The 17,798-nt window shown below is 41.0% G+C and overlaps 1 protein-coding gene across 1 annotated transcript; it reads left to right on the plus strand.

Moving 5' to 3' along the window:
- Positions 1-3,982: 3,982 nt before the first annotated feature.
- On the plus strand, positions 3,983-13,429 carry zbtb21 (zinc finger and BTB domain containing 21). The gene is made up of 2 exons (XM_015394626.1): positions 3,983-4,085; positions 8,399-13,429. Exon 2 carries the CDS (start codon positions 8,401-8,403, stop codon positions 11,425-11,427), a length of 3,027 nt encoding a protein of 1,008 aa, XP_015250112.1. The 5' UTR covers positions 3,983-4,085; positions 8,399-8,400; the 3' UTR covers positions 11,428-13,429.
- The last annotated feature ends 4,369 nt before the right edge of the window (positions 13,430-17,798 follow it).

Below are 17,798 nucleotides of genomic sequence, written 5' to 3' on the forward strand. Positions count from 1 at the left end.
AGCCTCCGAGATATAAGGACACAACAAGTCTGTAATATAGGAGGGAGCCTGACTGTGAAAGGCCCTGATGGTCAGCACCAGGATTTAAACTGGAACTGAAAAGAGACTGGGAGCTGATGAAGAGTTTTTAGAATCAGCGTAATATGAGCCCTTCTGTTTGAGGTCAGATCGCTCTCTCTTCACCTGAAGGCTTCTTTATCTAATGCTTGTAATGATGCGTTAAAAATGACCCTAATTAAAACTTAGACCACTTGAGTCATTAAACAATAATTACCGGGCAAATGCTGAGTCGCTGCACCGGATGTAAGGCTTTAATACAGAGTCAACCAATGCATGCATTCATATCACACAGTAAGAATCACCAGCACAGTAAATTGAAGGTGAATTTTTGCTGATACATCCTGAGTAACGATACAGTCCTCATCATCAGTGCTGCACCTGAGCTTAGCCTGCCTATAATGCACTGTAGCATAATCAGCTTTCCAGGAACAGGCCTGCAGGCCTGGCAAGTTCCCGCTGGATATAAGCACTTACACAACCTGGGTGCTGTACCATAATGACCCAGCTTCATTTTATTTGCAGACCTAATTAGTTTCTTTGGGGTTAGAAGACGTGTCATTGCATGAACATTACCTTCTCACTCCCAAAAGTTTCCACTTTCCTGTTTAAATCTCACATATTTCTGATGTAGATAATTGAAACCAATCAATGTATCAAATTTATTGACAAGTAAATAACTAAGTATTATTTTTAAGCAGCCAGTTTTTACATTTCTGCCTTTAAAAGATGTTATTTGTTGTTGTTTTTTTTTGTTTGTTGAACTGCGCAGGATGCTCTGCACACTAACTTTGTAGGAAGCTTTAAACCGATACATCATGGTCACATTTTTTACATACCAAAAAACCTGACAAGCGTGTCGCCATTCAGAGCCATAGATAAGCCTTGTTATGACATTACATTATAGCTGGAACTAATTTCATATAGTGAAGAAAATTGGTTGGTATGGAAGCTCATTTCAGGCACTTCAAAAGACAAAAGGTACATGGTACGGTCATGATTATGTGATTTTAAGTCATTATTACCAGATACTAAGTCATAATTTGCACTTCCAGGTCATAATTTTGAGATTTAAAGTCTTTGTTATAACATACTTTGTTTCTCATAATTTTCAGAATCAGAAGAGCAATTAGAGCAAAATAAGGTATATTATAATAAAACAGAATAAAATAAAAAAAAATAGTAAAATTACAACCTTGCCATATAAACAGTGTAAAATAGGATATAAGAATAAAAAAGGATCACATTATAAACAAGGCTTAGACTAACTTTATTGTCATCTTGTGCACGAAATTTTGTAAAAAAAACATGGTGCAAAAAAACGCATTGTGTGATGTGGTGTGATGTAGAATGTTTTTTCAGATTTACAGTTTTTTCAACATTCAATTTTTATTTATTTTTTTTACTTTTTCAGCTTTTAACCTTCAGCCGTCTGATGGCGGTGGGAAAAAAAAGAAAAAACTGAATAAAAACAATCGACAGTATTTACAATTTACAATGTTGATCAGTACCAAATGACATTTAATTGCACGTGACCGTGTTATTGCGCATAGTGAAGTAATTGAATAAATAAATAATAAATGAAAGTCAGAGAGATGTATTATACAGATTGATGGCCACAGGCTGGAATTACTTCCTGTGGCGGTCTGTGGTGCAGCGTGATGAAATGAGTCTCTGACTTAAAGGAATAGTACACCCAAAACATGATTAGCCTTCATTTTCAACTCACCCCCATGCTGAACAACACTCTGGAGTACTTTTTTGATATCTCAAATGCATCTGGAGATCTGGGAGGCTTCTTGCTGTCTGCTGACATTCAAATAATGGAGGTCTATGGTGCCCGAGGCAGAAAGGTCCATAAAAGTCCACAAAAAACGTGTCAATATTCCTCCATACTGCTCGTCCAATGTATTCCAAGTGTCCTGAGTGGGTAGTGTCCATAATTTACTCGAAACGAAGTCATTTAGAATGTTTTTAGAGCATAAACAGTAGTGTATAGGATTTCCTGAAAGCGCGCACATGCGCGATCACGATGCTACGGAAGCCGGCAGACCAAACCAGATGAAAGTGCGCATTCAGCGTCTGCTCTGCCAATAATGCAAGCGTAGAAGAAGAAATGTGCTGTTTACCTGTGCAAAGAAAGAAACAACGAAAGAAAAATGTCTGAGGACTTCAGTGTTGAGGAAGAGCATGAGTTCTTTGCCGAGCTGAATGCACACTTTCATCTGGTTTGGTCTGCCGGCTTCCGTAGCGTTGTGAGCGCGCATGTACGCGCTTTCAGGAAATCCTATACACTACTGTTTATGCTCTAAAAACATTCTAAATGACTTCGTTTCGAGTAAATTATGAACGCTACCCACTCAGGACACTTGGAATACATTGGACGAGCAGTATGGAGGAATATTGACACGTTTTTTGTGGACTTTTATGGACCTTTCTGCCTCGGGCGCTGGGCACCTCCATTATTTGAATGTCAGCAGACAGCAAGAAGCCTCCCAGATCTCCAGATGCATTTGAGATATCAAAAAAGTACTCCAGAGTGTTGTTCAGCATGGGGGTGAGTAGAAAATGAAGGCTAATCATGTTTTGGGTGTACTATTCCTTTAAGGTGCTTCTGTGGGCGACCAGCACATCATGAAGCGGATGTGCAGAATTGTCCAGCCTGGATTTTATCCTGGCCAACATTCTACTCTCTGACACTGCTGTGGAGGACTACAGATAGCTGGGGGGGGCACAGACTTTGAGCACCCGGGGGCTCACAGGATCCAGGCCTGCAGACTTGCCTGATTAAAGTCTGCAGGCTGCAGGGGTGTAGGTGTTTGCCAGAGAGTGCATTCAGTCTGGGAGCCGGGGGAGGAGGTGTGAAGGGGGCTGTCACAGGGAGAGGAGGGGCTGGGGGTGAGCTGGGTTCACAGAGTCAAAACAGAATAATCTCGTTGGCCACGCCCACACTGCCTTCTGGTCCTCTGCTTCTGGATGGTCTGAATCCAACGATGGTCCTCATTCCACTCCAGCTTCCTCCTTTATGCCCTCCTCTTCTCTAATCTTCGCTTTCGGCTCCGTCTGGATCGTTTGCACCTCCTCTTTGCTGCCAGCTCTGAAAGCCGTCTTCTTACTATTAAGAAGGATCTTTTAGTCCTTTGTCACCCACGACTTATTTAGGTAACAAAGGACAGTATCGATGCAGAAGTTAATGTAATCAGGGACACACTCTCTGAGCCCATTGATGTCCTCGCTATATGGCTCACATGACTTTGAATGTCATAATTGTGCCCCAAACAACCTCAGCAGCTCACAGGTTTCTTCTCGTTAAAAGGGGGTTTTTCCTCTTCACTGTCGCTACATGCATGCATAGTCTGGGAGATTGCTGCAGTGAACTCCTCATCAAATACTTGATGCAATCAGCGGTTTTCCTTAGATAAAAACGTTTTACTCATTGATCTAATTGACTTTGTAAGTCATATATAAGCCATAAACTTATATATATTACATATATTTACTGTGAATTGGTGCAATAGGCTATAAATTTAATGATTATGACTTTAAAATTCAAAATTCTTTATTATATTTAGTCAGATATTGACTGCCATATATTGGACTTTCTTGTCAAATAAAATTTTTTAGGATAGAAAATAAAATAAAATCTTAAATAATATTGCAAACCCGACAAACTAGTGAAGCTAACTAGTAGGAATTTAATTAGGCAGCACTTTCAGTTTCATTTAACCCTTACTAGATTATTGAATTTTGTCAAAAAATAAAGTTATCAAAACAACCAGCTGGAATGTCGTGAAGTATCTCTTTAAATTAGCCCCCCGTGAGGTCCTCCGCTCAGCCCGCCTCTTTTCACTTAATCAGCCAATCAGCGCGCGGCGCACGTGACGAGCAGTCTTTGCATGACCTCATCCCTGGTGTGGGATGACGTCAAATTCAAGATGGATGGAATCACGACCAGCAGACCGAAAGCCACACAACACTGAATAAAGTCCTGGCTGCGTGGAGTCGAGAGCGTTTTCACGACGGGGCGGGTAAGTGTGGACAGGCTAGAATGTTTCTCGCGTGGATTCCCCACGCTGAGCTGGTGTAGAGAGCTGAGGCTTTTTTCCTTTTTCCGCGCTGACGTAACTCTAAAAGGGGATTGAGCTGCTGTGAAAGCCGAGCGGCTCCAGCCTGTGGCGGGCTGTCAGGACGGGCAGGTGGGGGTTCTGCTCCGGTTGGGCGGTTGATGCTGGAAAACGGTCCGTGGAACCGAACAGAGCGGACCGGAGCGGCTCCGGTTGCTGGGATTAAAAGCCGCGTCCGGAGAAACACGCTCAACTTTTCCGCTCCCCCCTCCCTCCCTCTCTCTCTCCTCTGTGGAAGGAGCTGCTGAGAGCCGAGCCGCCGCCGTGTCACGCCGTGTGTCCCCACGGTCACGCTGGCAGAGAGCGAGTGCGTTTCTGACCGGAACCAGACGTTTCTGTCGAAGTTCTGACAAAAGAAACTAAAATAATCCACGCGCTCTGATATAGACAGCCTCATTCAGCCTGTTTTCTACTTGGATAAAAAGATAAAACTGCCACGGAGGCATTTTAATTTCTTATTTTACTTCCAACGTTTCCTCCAAGTTTAAAGCCAGAATCTATGAAGCCTGCTTTAGTTTTTAATGAATGAATGGAGCTTTTTTTCCCCCCATTAATAAATATAGAAAGAGTCAAAGCGCTAAACGGAACAACAGCTTCCGTTTGAGATTTTCAAAATAAAGGTCAGATAATAGAACAGGTATCAGTGGGATATTTTATTATAAGAAGATTCTAGGTTTATCTGTGATAAGTGATTTTATCCATATTAAATATTAAAACTGCACATATACATAAAAGCCAATATGAATAAACAAAAGTTTAAACTAACAAATCTACACCCAATATGCAGAGGCGTAGCCAGGACGGTTTTATACGGGTGGCCAGGCAATAACCAGTGTACACTGAGGGGGGGCACCAAAACCTCAAAGTCTAAATTGTTCCAACAGGAAAATTAACAAGCAAAACATCCATATTTTCTAAATAAAGACAAACTATATTTTCCCACAGCCTTTGCTAACAAATAGACGAATATATTCAAACATTTGTGCTTTCTAGATAAAAGGTAAAGTGGATAAAATTCTTTCAGGTTTGAGTTTCGTGGCCACCCCTGGCCCCCCATCTAGCTCTGCCTCTGCCAATATGGAAAGAAACAAGCAGTAGGAAATGGTGCAGATAAAAGTTTAAAAGAGAGTTAAATGTATGGAAGATTTAATTTTATTCCTCCACAAATGATTTAGTGTTTATAAAAAAACCTCTTGGTGTCTTTAATCTTTTAAAATGATGCATGGATTCCCCTGATTGTGTTCAGGTGGATCCATTCATCCAAACTAATAATGTTCTTTGGTTTGTCAGAGCATGTTTGCTTTTATTCCATTGACAGGGAGTTTAGTGTAACAGTTTTATTGTTTGTTTTCTGGATGAGCAAACCCCAACACCGACTGACTTGGACAAAGACAACTTTTATTGTCATTTATTACACACAAAGTGTATTCTAAATGAAATTCTACAGTTCTCATGACATTTCCATTTCTTAAAGTGCAGCAGTGATCAAATGTAAACAGTGTGGGAGGGGGGAAAAAAACATGGTGCAAAAAACATATTGATATGGAGGTTAAGAGCATTAAAATATATATATTTATTTATAAAATATCTAAATGTATAGTATTTATGGTGACTGAACCAATGCAGGATCCTGAACTTGGATTTAAAAGTTGTTTATTCATTCAAATGGGACGATTTATATTTAAAGTAAAAAAAATAAAATAAGCAAATCCATCTTATTTCAGGTTCATAACTCATTATTGTCTTATTTTATGGATAAATATACTCTTTCTATTAGCAGATCATTTCATTTACTCGCTTAACTGAAAATGCAAAATTTGTACCTATTTTGTGAATCAGTTTTTGCAGTGTTGGACTCAACATGATCCATGTCCTGCTTTAACTGCATTATGATTAATAATCTATCTATGTTTATTGGCTTTTTTATGATGGAGTATTAAGGTTTTTATCTAAGTGAGGGAAATGTGTTTCAGCAGCTAACTGGCATTGTGCAACTGGAATGCTGCAAAAAGTGAACTAAAAGTAAATTTATTAAAAAACAGTTTTTGCACTTCATTTATGAAGATAGTAAACTGATCTGCCAACAAAATAAGATTTTTTAGCATTAAAAAAATAAAATCTTTATTTTATCTCAAGTGAACTAGATAAATAAACAATTATCTTACACTGGGTGACAAAAATACTCATTTTATATGCAGATAATTTTATTCCAAAAATTCTGATAGGGATATGTCCCTATGGTCCCTATGCATACCTATGCCCATACTGCAGATCATTTTATTTTCTTGCTTAGATGCAAGGATAAATATTTAATTATATGACAGTTATAGACCAAATGGGATGAGAAAAAACCTATATATTAAACCACAAAATAAAAAAAATAAAACTGTAGAAATCCCTAAATTCATTTAAAAAATAAATTAATATAGGAGTTTGTTGGTCTACAATTTTTAGGGTCAGGTTCTGCGATATAACTTCTTAAATATAGTTTCTGATGTTGCAGTTTGTTTGTTTTTTTACAACATGTCTTTTCTCCCATACTATTTACATTTCATCACTGCTGCACCTTAAGGAATGGAAATGTTATAAAAGCTGTACAAAATTGAATCTCCTTTTTGTATACACTCTGTGTATACAAGTCTACAAGTCCAGCTTTAGAGAGCCTCTCCTATCTGCTCTGCTGGGTTGCCACACTTTTACTGGGCTTTATTGCTTTACCTCTGCTAAAGCTCCAGACTTTGATTCTCAGCACAGGTTGTTGTGAAACAGTTTGATTTGAAAGGATTTTTTATACTTCCTGCTTCAGCCGGTGTCTGACAGTAGCTTAGTGTTTTCCTCTCCTCAAATGATGTAATGCTCCATAATTACAAGCGCTTGTATCTGGCTTTGACTTGTTTAACTATTTATGAAAGTAAAAAGGCTCAGCTCGCTGCAGATGAGCTAAAACAACAACCGTAACTATTTTTGTTTTTTTAATACATGCCTGCCTCCCTGTGAAGCACGTCATTGTTGATACCCCAGAATTTTCTGTATTTTTGTCTTAGTGGGAAAAAAATGTTGTGAATCATTATTTTAATCGATACATTTGCCACAGAGGAGTAATTACCCACATAAATTTAAAGTCGATACTAAATGAGTGAGATTTGAAATATTTAAGTTTTGGATGCTCTTGTTTCCATCTGCAGCTTCCATTTGGTAGATTTCAGAAAATGTTTGCTTGATGTTTTATATCTCATAAAGTACTCATATTTCCTAATCATAATCAGAAGACATATAAAAATAGTGTTTTCATTTTAACACAATAAAAAAAAAAACACTGAGCTCATAAAAGGTCAAAGAAACAGAATTGAACTTACCGGTAAGTAAAAATGTGAACAAACCTACAGATTGCACAAGCAAAGGAACACAAATGATACACAAGGATTTATATACACTGGCTGATGGGACCATTGTAGCACAACAGGGTTAACCAAACAATAAACCAACAATCTACCAGCAATAAAACAGTACAGTGAAGTTTGTTCAACTGAACTACAGCAAAAAAAGGACATAAAAACAAATCAAAAAAACTTATACAAATATATTAAACATAAAACCAAACTAAAGGTTTCCCCCTCTCTATCAGGAGCTAGTGGTGTAGTCCAATTAGTGCTTATTTTCACGTACTCTGAGCCCTGGCTACCATCTTTGCGAGAGAAAATCTGGGAAATTATTACTGTAAGAAAGACTTAATAAAGATCAAACCCTTATAAGAATTAAGTAGATAGAAATAAAGAAATAAACTGAATGTTTGCGCTTAGACCAAACGTATTCAAACCAATCAATAAACTTCTGCAAATTAAAATGTATGATTGTGGCTGGCTGGATGGATAAAGGAATGTAGGTACTTTGAAAACATTCCCACCTTAGGTGTGGTCATGGTTTGCTCCATCACATGTAAAACTCTGCAGTAAATGGATTATAAGGCTATGAAAGCTCTTAAAGATTGATGCTTTTTCTGAAAAACACGTGAGGAAGAATAACCTGCTGGTGGATATTTACAATAACCTGTTAAGATAATATCTGTAACTTTACACTGAGTTGAATAAAAATACAGAATGGTATATTTGCTTATTTTATTCTCTCTTCCAGTAGGTAATTATCGTTTTTTATGCATTTCTATTGACAGTCGACCATAAAGCATATGGATTTAAAGACTGCTGTCTTTTCTCTTTCAGACATGGAGAGCCTCGTGCATTACAGCAACCCCTCCCATGCCCTCTCGGTGTTGGGGGTCCTGAACGAGCAGCGGCTGCGGGGCCAGATGTGTGACGTGGTCCTGGTTGTGGCCGACCAGAGGTACCGGGCCCATAAGAGCGTTCTTGCTGCCAGCAGCGAGTATTTCCAGTCTCTTTTCACACGGATGGACGGAGACTCGCTAAGAGTTGTCAACCTGGACTTCTGTGAACCTGATGCCTTTGAGATAGTTCTGAATTACATTTACTCCTCGTCGCTCTTTGTGGACAAAGGAAGCCTGGCGGCCATTCAGGAGCTCGGCTACAGCCTTGGAATCCCTTTTCTGACTAACATTGTGTCAACAAGGCCACATGCATCCTACTGCGTGTCCAGGAAAAGGCTCTCATACTCAGAGGGGGAGGAGAATGATGTCCAGACAAGGAGCGTTATCGTGTGCCGGGTCCAGAACAACGCATCTCATCCCTCCCACTCGAATTATCAGGGAAAAACATCCGACAGATCTCCGTCTCCGTACTCTCCTCGAGGGGGGGCTCAACTTTCATCAGATCATAACTCACATGAGGCAGTCAAAAACTCTGAGTCCAGCAGGAAATCATCAGAGCAAAACAAATCCCCTGAAAGGAAGCCCAGCTATCCTTACTCCACCATTCTAAAAGGAAACCCATCTCGTGTCTCCTCAGTCAGACCTCAGCTAACCTCATCAGTGTCTTTTAGCGATGTCGACATGCCGCATGTCAGGCTGCAGTCTGGTTCCGACCAGGACATCAAAGAAGAGAACGATGAGCTTGAACATCGGTATCCTAACAACGTCCCCTTCCAGGGTCAGCCCAGACCCCTGAGCCGGGTAACTGACCGGAGCGGCCCCCTGATTAAAAGCCTGCTCCGGAGATCGCTGTCCATGGATAGCCCCGTTCCAGTTTTCTCCCCAACCCTGGAGCTCAAAGATCTCCAAAACCGAGAACAATCGGTCGTCAAAATTGCCTCAGGAGCTGAAACCTTCGCCCACAATGGCAACTCGGCTAGAGAGTCCCCTTTGGTCTCAAGGTCCAGGTTTCACAGCAGGTATGAAACTCAGGTAGAAGGAGATGTCAGCGTAAAGGCTGAGCCCAGCAGTCCCCTTGCTGATCCCATGGACATTGTTAGGATCACAGTCGGAGACTCTCTGCCGGTCAACCTGAAAGACTTGCAAACTAATTACAGCCAGGGCTCCAGGACGGATTTTAGCCAAGGGAAAAGGAAAGACCGGCCGGAGAACAGAAGGTACCCTTTGAAAAAAAGCAAAGTATTCAAAGAACACGTTGCTTCAAAGGAAATGGATGTTTCAGAGACTGAGCCTCAGTATGAAAACAGCGACCGTGGTGAAAACATCGGGGAACCCTCGCAGCTCAAGATTTTCAAATGCTGGAGCTGCCTAAAGGTTTTCCGCTCCAGCGCTGGACGGCATCGCCACATCAACATGTATCACAACCCGGAGAAGCCGTACGCTTGTGACATCTGCCACAAGCGGTTTCACACCAACTTTAAAGTGTGGACTCACTGCCAGACCCAGCACGGGGTTGTCCAGAATCCGGCGTCATCCTCCAGCTCGTCTATGCTGGATGAAAAGTTCCAGAAGAAGCTGATAGATATTGTGCGAGAGAGAGAAATAAAGAAAGCTTTGCTCTGGAAGCTGAAGAGGAATAAGCAGGGTTTGCAGTCTCCTTCTCTTGCCAAAAAGAGATCAAGGTCCAGCTTTGTGTGTCCCTACTGTGGCAAAGCGTTTGGGTTCCAGTCCCAGTACCGGCAGCATTTAAGGACACACCCTGCTGAGAAGGCCGACCAGGAGACGGGGATTGAGAGTGTTGTATATCCCGAACAGGATGAGATCCTTCAAGAGAACAGTACAGGCAGTGGGGTTTACTCTTGCAGGCTTTGTAACATGAAGCTGTCCTCCCTGGCAGAGCAGGGCGACCACGAAAGGGGTTGTCGACACTCCACCGTGTGCCCTTACTGCGGCCTCCGCTTCTCCAGCCCCGTCGTCAAGAAGGACCACGAGGCCCATTGTAGGTACAAGAAACTGACATGTCTGGAATGCATGCGCACCTTCAAATCTTCCTTCAGCATTTGGCGCCACCAGGTGGAAGTCCACAACCAGAACATGATGACTGGTAAGAACCAGATCCACCTGAACCAACCGGACGAAACCGGAAGCAACGAGGACGTACTCAAAGAGGAGCCTTACAGTGATGAGCCTTCCGCCCTCGGGAGCTTTCCAGAGAACAGCTACAAAGACTCGTTGGGTCCACCCCTGTATGACTCGGAAGAATCCTCGCCTGAGGATCTGAGCATGGGCCACCAAGGCAAACTGGTGGTGAAGGAAGAACCGCTAGAGGAAGCGGTGAGTGATAGGGACACCTTGGAGGCCGGCAATACCGGACCAGAGGAAGCCGGGGTGTGGCCTTGCGAGAAATGCGGCAATCTGTTCAGCTCTCGCAAAGACCTGGAGCGGCACCAGGAGCTGCTGTGCCACATCAAGCCCTTCATCTGCCATGTCTGCAACAAAGCTTTCAGAACCAACTTCCGCCTTTGGAGCCACTTCCAGTCTCACATGTCTACTGCCAACGAAGCCGGCGCCAGAGAGATCAACCCGCACGCTCCTCCGCAGTCTCCTTCGCCGCCCCTGACTCCCCAGAACTCTGAGCGCCACTCTCCACAATCCTCTGTGCTCAGGTCTCCACAAGCACCACCAGCAGCGACCATCCCTGAGGAGTCGAGCAGCCCGGAGCCCTGCGACACTTCAGTGCACAAGACCAACAAGCCCGGAGCAGAACCCAGCAGCCACAACTCACTATCCAGATCCAACAGCAGGGAGAACCCGGGTGGCCCCCAGGAGCCGGACACGCTCTTCTACCACGCTCCTTCCCTGTCGGCGCTGACTTTTAAGAGGCAGTACATGTGCAAGCTCTGCCACAGAACCTTCAAGACGGCCTTCAGTCTGTGGAGCCACGAGCAGAGCCACAGCCACGTGTAGCGCCGCCAGAGTCGCCTTTCTTTGAACACTTCGTACCAGAAGGTGAACGTCTCGGCGTGAAAAACCCAGACTCTGAATGTAAAGCTCATGTGCTTGCCTCCAGCTGTATAACTCAAAGGGGCCATGTGTGTTAGAGGTGTAAACATGAATGTGCAATCAAGTGCTAGATTCCCCTGTAAGATGATTAAAAAAGCAGTGGCTTCTTTGAAAACGGTGTATCAGAATATATCTTTTTATTATCTTTAGTTGTTTGTATTTACCCCAGTGTGTGTTTACTGAAAAGCGAGGTACAGAGCTGCTTCGCTGTATCTCTTTAGATGTAAAAGAGGAAGCGGCTTTATATCTCGTCCTCTCAGAGTACGGTGGACAGTGCTTTAAGGTTCTTCAAGCTGCTGTTTAAGTAAATAACGATGCTTTTGCGTTTCTGTTCGCCCTTTCACCTGGTGCCAGTGGTGTCCCTTCACCTTCTATCAGTGGCCTCAAAGATAAACTCAATATGCACTTTGTTTAAAAGCTTAACTCTGTTACGGGACGATGTGGACGCCGCTGCTTCAGGTCATTTAGAGGATCAAAACCATTGAAATGTTTTCCTACAAGTCTCATTCTGGCTTGGAGGAAGACTTCAAATGTATATTCCTGATAATCAGCCTATTGACTTATGTTTACTTGTGTATATATAAATCAGGTTGTTCAGTCCAGTGATTCATCATATGGTTTTACAAAAGCCTACATAAGTTTTCTATATCATTTTCTCTTAGCTTTGTTAACATTACAGGTAAATAGGTAAATAAACCCAATTTATTGCAGCAGCAAACATCAAAACAAAGAAAATTTCAACCTTTGTTGTGAGTTTATTTATTCAGTGGAGAGAAATCTAATTTTAAAGGAGTAGTTTTTCTTACATTTGTTGTCAGTTGGGCAGCATTTGGATTTATAACAATTTTTCAATGCTGCAGCAAACAGATTGTGAGCTCAATTTCTCTGTGACTCACTCCTTAGCAGTCCTGTGGGGGAAAAAAAGGCAGATATGGTGTCTGGTGAAGAGATTTCGACTTGCAAAGTTGCATGCAGCAGGTATACCCAAAGTGGGTCCTCGCAGGCTGCTGTCCTGCAGGTTTCAGAGGTTTCCCTGCTTTAGCACAGCTGGTTCTGATGATTGCAGTTCAATAAAAGCCTGTTAATCAGCAATCGATGAAAATCAGCAGTGCTGAAGCAGAGAAACCGCTAAAACCTGCAGCACAGCGGCCCACGAGGACCGACTTTGGGCATTCCTGGCCTACAGCTTCACTACTAGATCCTTAAACTCAGATTGCTCCCCAGGCGCTGCAGCCAATCACTGCTTCCTGAGGCGGTTGGTTAATGCAAATGTTAAAACACATAATTTTTGTTGTTTTTTTATATCAGATCTTCTAATTAATATAATTTAGGTGTGTTTCTACAGTTTACCCCCAGAACTTCCACTGTTATGTGCTAAAAAGCTCAGGCAGTGTCCCCAGTTTACTATCTGGCTAAAACATGCCTGTTATTTTTAAATGGCAACCAGAAAGCAACTTCTCAGTGATTAGACGCTGCTAGAACCTCCTGGACTGTTAGGTGTATCAGGGTGTGTCAATGGTGATTTTCTTTAATGATTTTATCCCAGCTGAATAAATATGCTGATTTTGAAGTTGGGGTTTATTTCTAAATTATTAGTTTGCTGCTGAGAAAAGAGATTAATTTATTTTAGGGCTTTTTTTCCCACTTTTTTTTTACCAGGACGAGAAGTTGTGCTGCGCACAGTTTTAATGTCGTTCTTATCGTCCTTTATCAGCTCCTTTTACTTTCTGTTGGAGCCTGCAGAACCGCGGCCTTTCAGCCAGACATGGGATGATGGATTTATTCATGTTTTCAAAGCTTTATGCAGTTTTCTTTCATCTTCACATAAAAGCACAAATGATTTTCAGAGGAATTGTGACTCAGGCATTTTAAGGCGGTAATGTTTTGAGGAATATCCAAAAAGAAACAAAAATAATCAGATTTATAAAGATGATTATAATTTTATTCCAGTGGTTTTGCAGTTGTATTCTTGTATCAGTAGATATTCCTGCTTTGGCTCGGTGGATTAAATCTTTGTCCTAAATTATTCTGATTATTAGGAGGAAGACCAGATGGGTTCTGTTTTTGCTTTTTTAAGGTTCAGCAAAATGCTGCATAGTGACGTTCTGCAGAAAGTCTGTATTGCTACTAGTGCTCTTAATATCGTGTGAGAATTTCACAGAAACAAATAGACTCGTGTAGACAGAAGTGTTTGTATTCTCAATTTTGTACCTTTTTTTTTTTTGGTAGTAAAAGCAGAAGTTTGATCTTTTTACTCTTCCTGTACTCTCATTGCAATAACGGATATTTGTATCGGTTGCATAATTGTTGCTGTTGGAGACTCTGTGTTGAAGTTTTCTACGTTTATTTTGTGCAACACTTCTGTAATAAAGGGTAACAGTGGAGTATCGATGCTATCGGTGGTGAATCCTTTCAGAGGTTTCAATCTTATAATGCAGGACGGTCATTTTTTATGTTTCATCAAAACAAAGGAAATATTTATTCATGTGTATCTATAAGCTTTGATGAACAAAATGGTTGGTATCCCTGTTAAATAAATAAAAAAGTGAGTGGTCACTGAAATAATTCAAGTCAGACAAAGGTAATAAATAATGAAAATGAACAAATGAAAGCCAGACATTGCTTTCCAATAAGGCTTCAGCAGAGTGATTTGAAAAAATAAACATAAAAAAGGGCCTGAACAGTGATGTTTCCCTTAACTTAAGATTTTGTTGCCCAACTTTTAGAGTCAATCGTTTCAATCAATTGATTCCTGTCCCTGTCAGTCAGACCTCTGCGACTCTCAGCAGGTATTCTGCTCCACTCCTCATTAACAAACTGATCCAGGAGTTTCAGGCTTGAAGGCTGCCTTTTCCAGACAGCATGATTTAGATTCTGCTCAACAGGATTACGGTCAGAGCTCCTGGAGAACTCCCAGCTCTTCCTGGCTGTTTCTATCTCTGCGTCTTGGCTAATTATCCTGTTGAAGATCCACGACCTGCAACTCAGACAGAGCTTTCAGACACTGCAGGTTATTTCTCTCTAAAATTCCAGATAGTCTGCAGATTTCATAGGACCCTGTGGAGATTCAGACACCCTGCGCCAGATGAAGCAAAGGAGCCCTGAGCATAACAGAGCCTCCTCCATGTTAAACAATAGGGACAGTGTTCTCTCGATATGCTTCTTTGAACATAGAGCTGATTCGCCTTAATAAAAAGGTCCAGCTTTGTCTCATCTGTCCATAGGACAGTATACCAGAAGGGTTATGTTTGGTCTCCCATTAACCTCTTACACCCTCAGGGGGTATAAATAAATTTCTGCCTGACAAAAACACACAAAAGTAAATAACTTATAGCCTCACAGCTATTAGATTTAAGAAGAAACTTTTGGTACGTCTGTAAAGGTAAGATGTCATAGAATGGTTTTCTGGTGTCAGCACCATTGTAGCTTTGACCCTGCCTGAAATATTAGGGACAAAATACAAAATATTTTGCATTTTTTGAACCTCGCCAAAATTTTCTTTGAAATAAACATTGCAAAACACTACCAAAATATTATTTATAGCACAAAAAAGTAGTACAGACTTTTAAATCTAAATGTTGTGTAAAAATATACCAAATTTGGACTCAATCAGATGAATCATATTTATTTTAAAATGGTATTAGTGAGAAATGTCTTAGGCGGAGAGGCCATTTTGGCAAATTTATCCAAAAATGTTACCAAACTCTGCCAAATGTGTTTTTTACATCAATACTGGAGGTTTGTTAAAATTACGAGGTCACGTGGCAGCTGGACCCACCGGTGGGTCCGTAGGGTTCTAGGGGTTAAGCTGAGTTGACCTGAGGTTCTGAGTTTGAGCCCCACTCCCACAAACTGCCACTCTGGGTCCCTGAGCAAGGCCCTTAACCCCATACTGCTCCCCGCGCGCCCCACAATGGCAGCTGATCCCCAAGGGGATGGGATAAATGCAGAGAGTGAATTTCTTTGCTCTAATCTAATGACAATAAAAACTAAAAGAAAAAAAATAAAGCTTTTAAGTTGACCTTTAATCTCCATAAGTTTTTATGATCTCTTATCCTACCATTCATATTGTCTTTCTCTTAGATTTGTCATTAATTTTCCTCCTGCAGCCACGTCCAGGGAGGTGGGCTACCATTCCATGGATCTTACATTTCTGAATAACGAGCCGCTTTAGTCAGAGGAGCATCAAGCTGCTTGGAGATGGTCTTACAGCCTTTACCTTTAACATGCTTGTCTATAATTTTCATTCTGATCTCCTGAGACGACTCTTTCCTTCTCTTCCTCTGGTCCGTGTTGAGTGTGGTACACACCATGTCAGTAGTCCTATGCATAGGTCATCTGTTTGAAATACTACATGGTAGACTACTGTTCTGCTAATGAGCAGACACACCATGATTTAATGTTTACCCTTGGTCATATTTTTTGTTGTGACTGGGGAAACCATTTTTTTCCAGGCCTGTTTCATTAGTTTAAATAATTCTGTTAAAGCATGGTTAAAATAGCAATGTCTGACTTTTATTTGATCCTTTTCATACAATTTGTATTTATCATTTCTTTTGTCAGATTTAAGTTTTCTTAGTTTAAGCTTAAGTTTCTTTCATTAAATTAGGAGAGCCAATAATAACGTCCAGCTGTGTATAGATAGAAAACAAAGGCAACATTTTTGCTTAAGTCTACCTTTGTAGCTTCAGTTTTTCTGCTCATAATTCCTGTTTTTATCTGATTAAATGCATATTTTATAGCCAGGATCTGCTTAAACACTGAAACCCCTTTTCAGCCTTTTTTTCCCCAGCTGACCTTAACTCAGTCTAGTCATATGATCAGTAGAGATGCAGCCGTGAAAGAGGCCCTGCTGAAATCTCTTCATCGCCCGAATACCTTCTGAGAAAACCCTGCTGCCATGATTGCTGTGCGTCACTGTAGCCTCATGTGTAAGGAAAGAAAACTGGCCCAGAAGGATCATCAGAAGCTGAGCAGCTCAGCTGACCTCAGCGCATCTAAGAGTTTCCAGGAAACAACAGAAAGGTGATCTACAGATCTACTTTGCCACCAGCACAGAGCTTCCCTTCATCAACGCCAGAGGGGTCAGAGTGGATCAGTGAGCAGAGCAGATGATGTTAATGTCCAGGAGCAACAGAGTAAAGAGGAGCTGGAAGTCAGATTTCTACCAAAGAATGAAGCTCAGGAACGCTGCAGAAATGTATCTAAAAATAAAGGTCACCATTTCTTAAAATGTGTGTATTTTCCGTTAATTTGAGCAGACAATGGAAAGAGTATTTCTGCCCTTAAATTAATAGTAAAGCATTGTCCTTCCTGCTCAATACAAACATACACGTATTTGAGTTTTGCAGCGTGGATAAAGGAGGAGATGAAAAAAAAAATCTCAGAAAGCTAATTCCTCCAAAAATAAAAATATCTGGTGATCTATGGATTTTTCCAGCATGAAGGAGCAGAAAGAAACACAAAGAAAAATTATTAATATGGAAGGAAGGATCCGAGCGTCTTGGCTCCTAATTATACTTTAATCTCAGGTTGTAAATGTATAAAGAGTTTTTTAACTTTAACCACTAAAAACTAGAATGATCAGTTTGGGTTTGATCTGGAAGCACAGGCGTAACTTTATGAAGGACTGAGTTGGACATGTCCCCACCAACTCTGTCCTGGTAGGGACAGTCCCCACCAATAATTTCAATATATAGACTTTGGCAATATGTGGGTCAAATTTCTAGATTTGATTTTTCTGCTTTTTTAGGAGGATAATCACTGATGTAGCTGAAAGGGAAACACCCATCAATCCACATTTTTCTGGATGGATTGATTCATGGATGAATGAAACTGAAATTGTGTGCACTCTAGAGAGGCATGATTGCTGTTAGCATCAGAATCGGCTGTTATTCAAACTTTTTTATACATTAATGCCTACCTACCTATAAATAACAGTGTATTTTGGTTCTTTTGTGTTCTCAGCAATAGGAAAGCATTCAATAAATATGTTTGAGATCATTTTTTCTAGGTCCATCAGCCTCCACCTTAAGAGTGTCCCCACCAACTTTCATTACAAAGTTACACCCTTGTCTGGAAGCTCCAACACTGCAAAAACAATCTAGAAATAACTAAAGATTTCTTAAAACAAGTGTATTTACCCTTAATTTGAGTAGGTAAATAAGAGGATTTGCCAATGGAATGAGGATTTTTACTATTAAAGTCGTAGGGAAATCATATTTAAATGTCAAATCATTCTGGCTTAAACATGTATATAAATGTACTCTTTATCA

The sequence above is a fragment of the Cyprinodon variegatus genome, unplaced genomic scaffold (assembly GCF_000732505.1).
Source record: "Cyprinodon variegatus isolate N-32 unplaced genomic scaffold, C_variegatus-1.0 Scaffold700, whole genome shotgun sequence".
Taxonomy (NCBI): domain Eukaryota; kingdom Metazoa; phylum Chordata; class Actinopteri; order Cyprinodontiformes; family Cyprinodontidae; genus Cyprinodon; species Cyprinodon variegatus.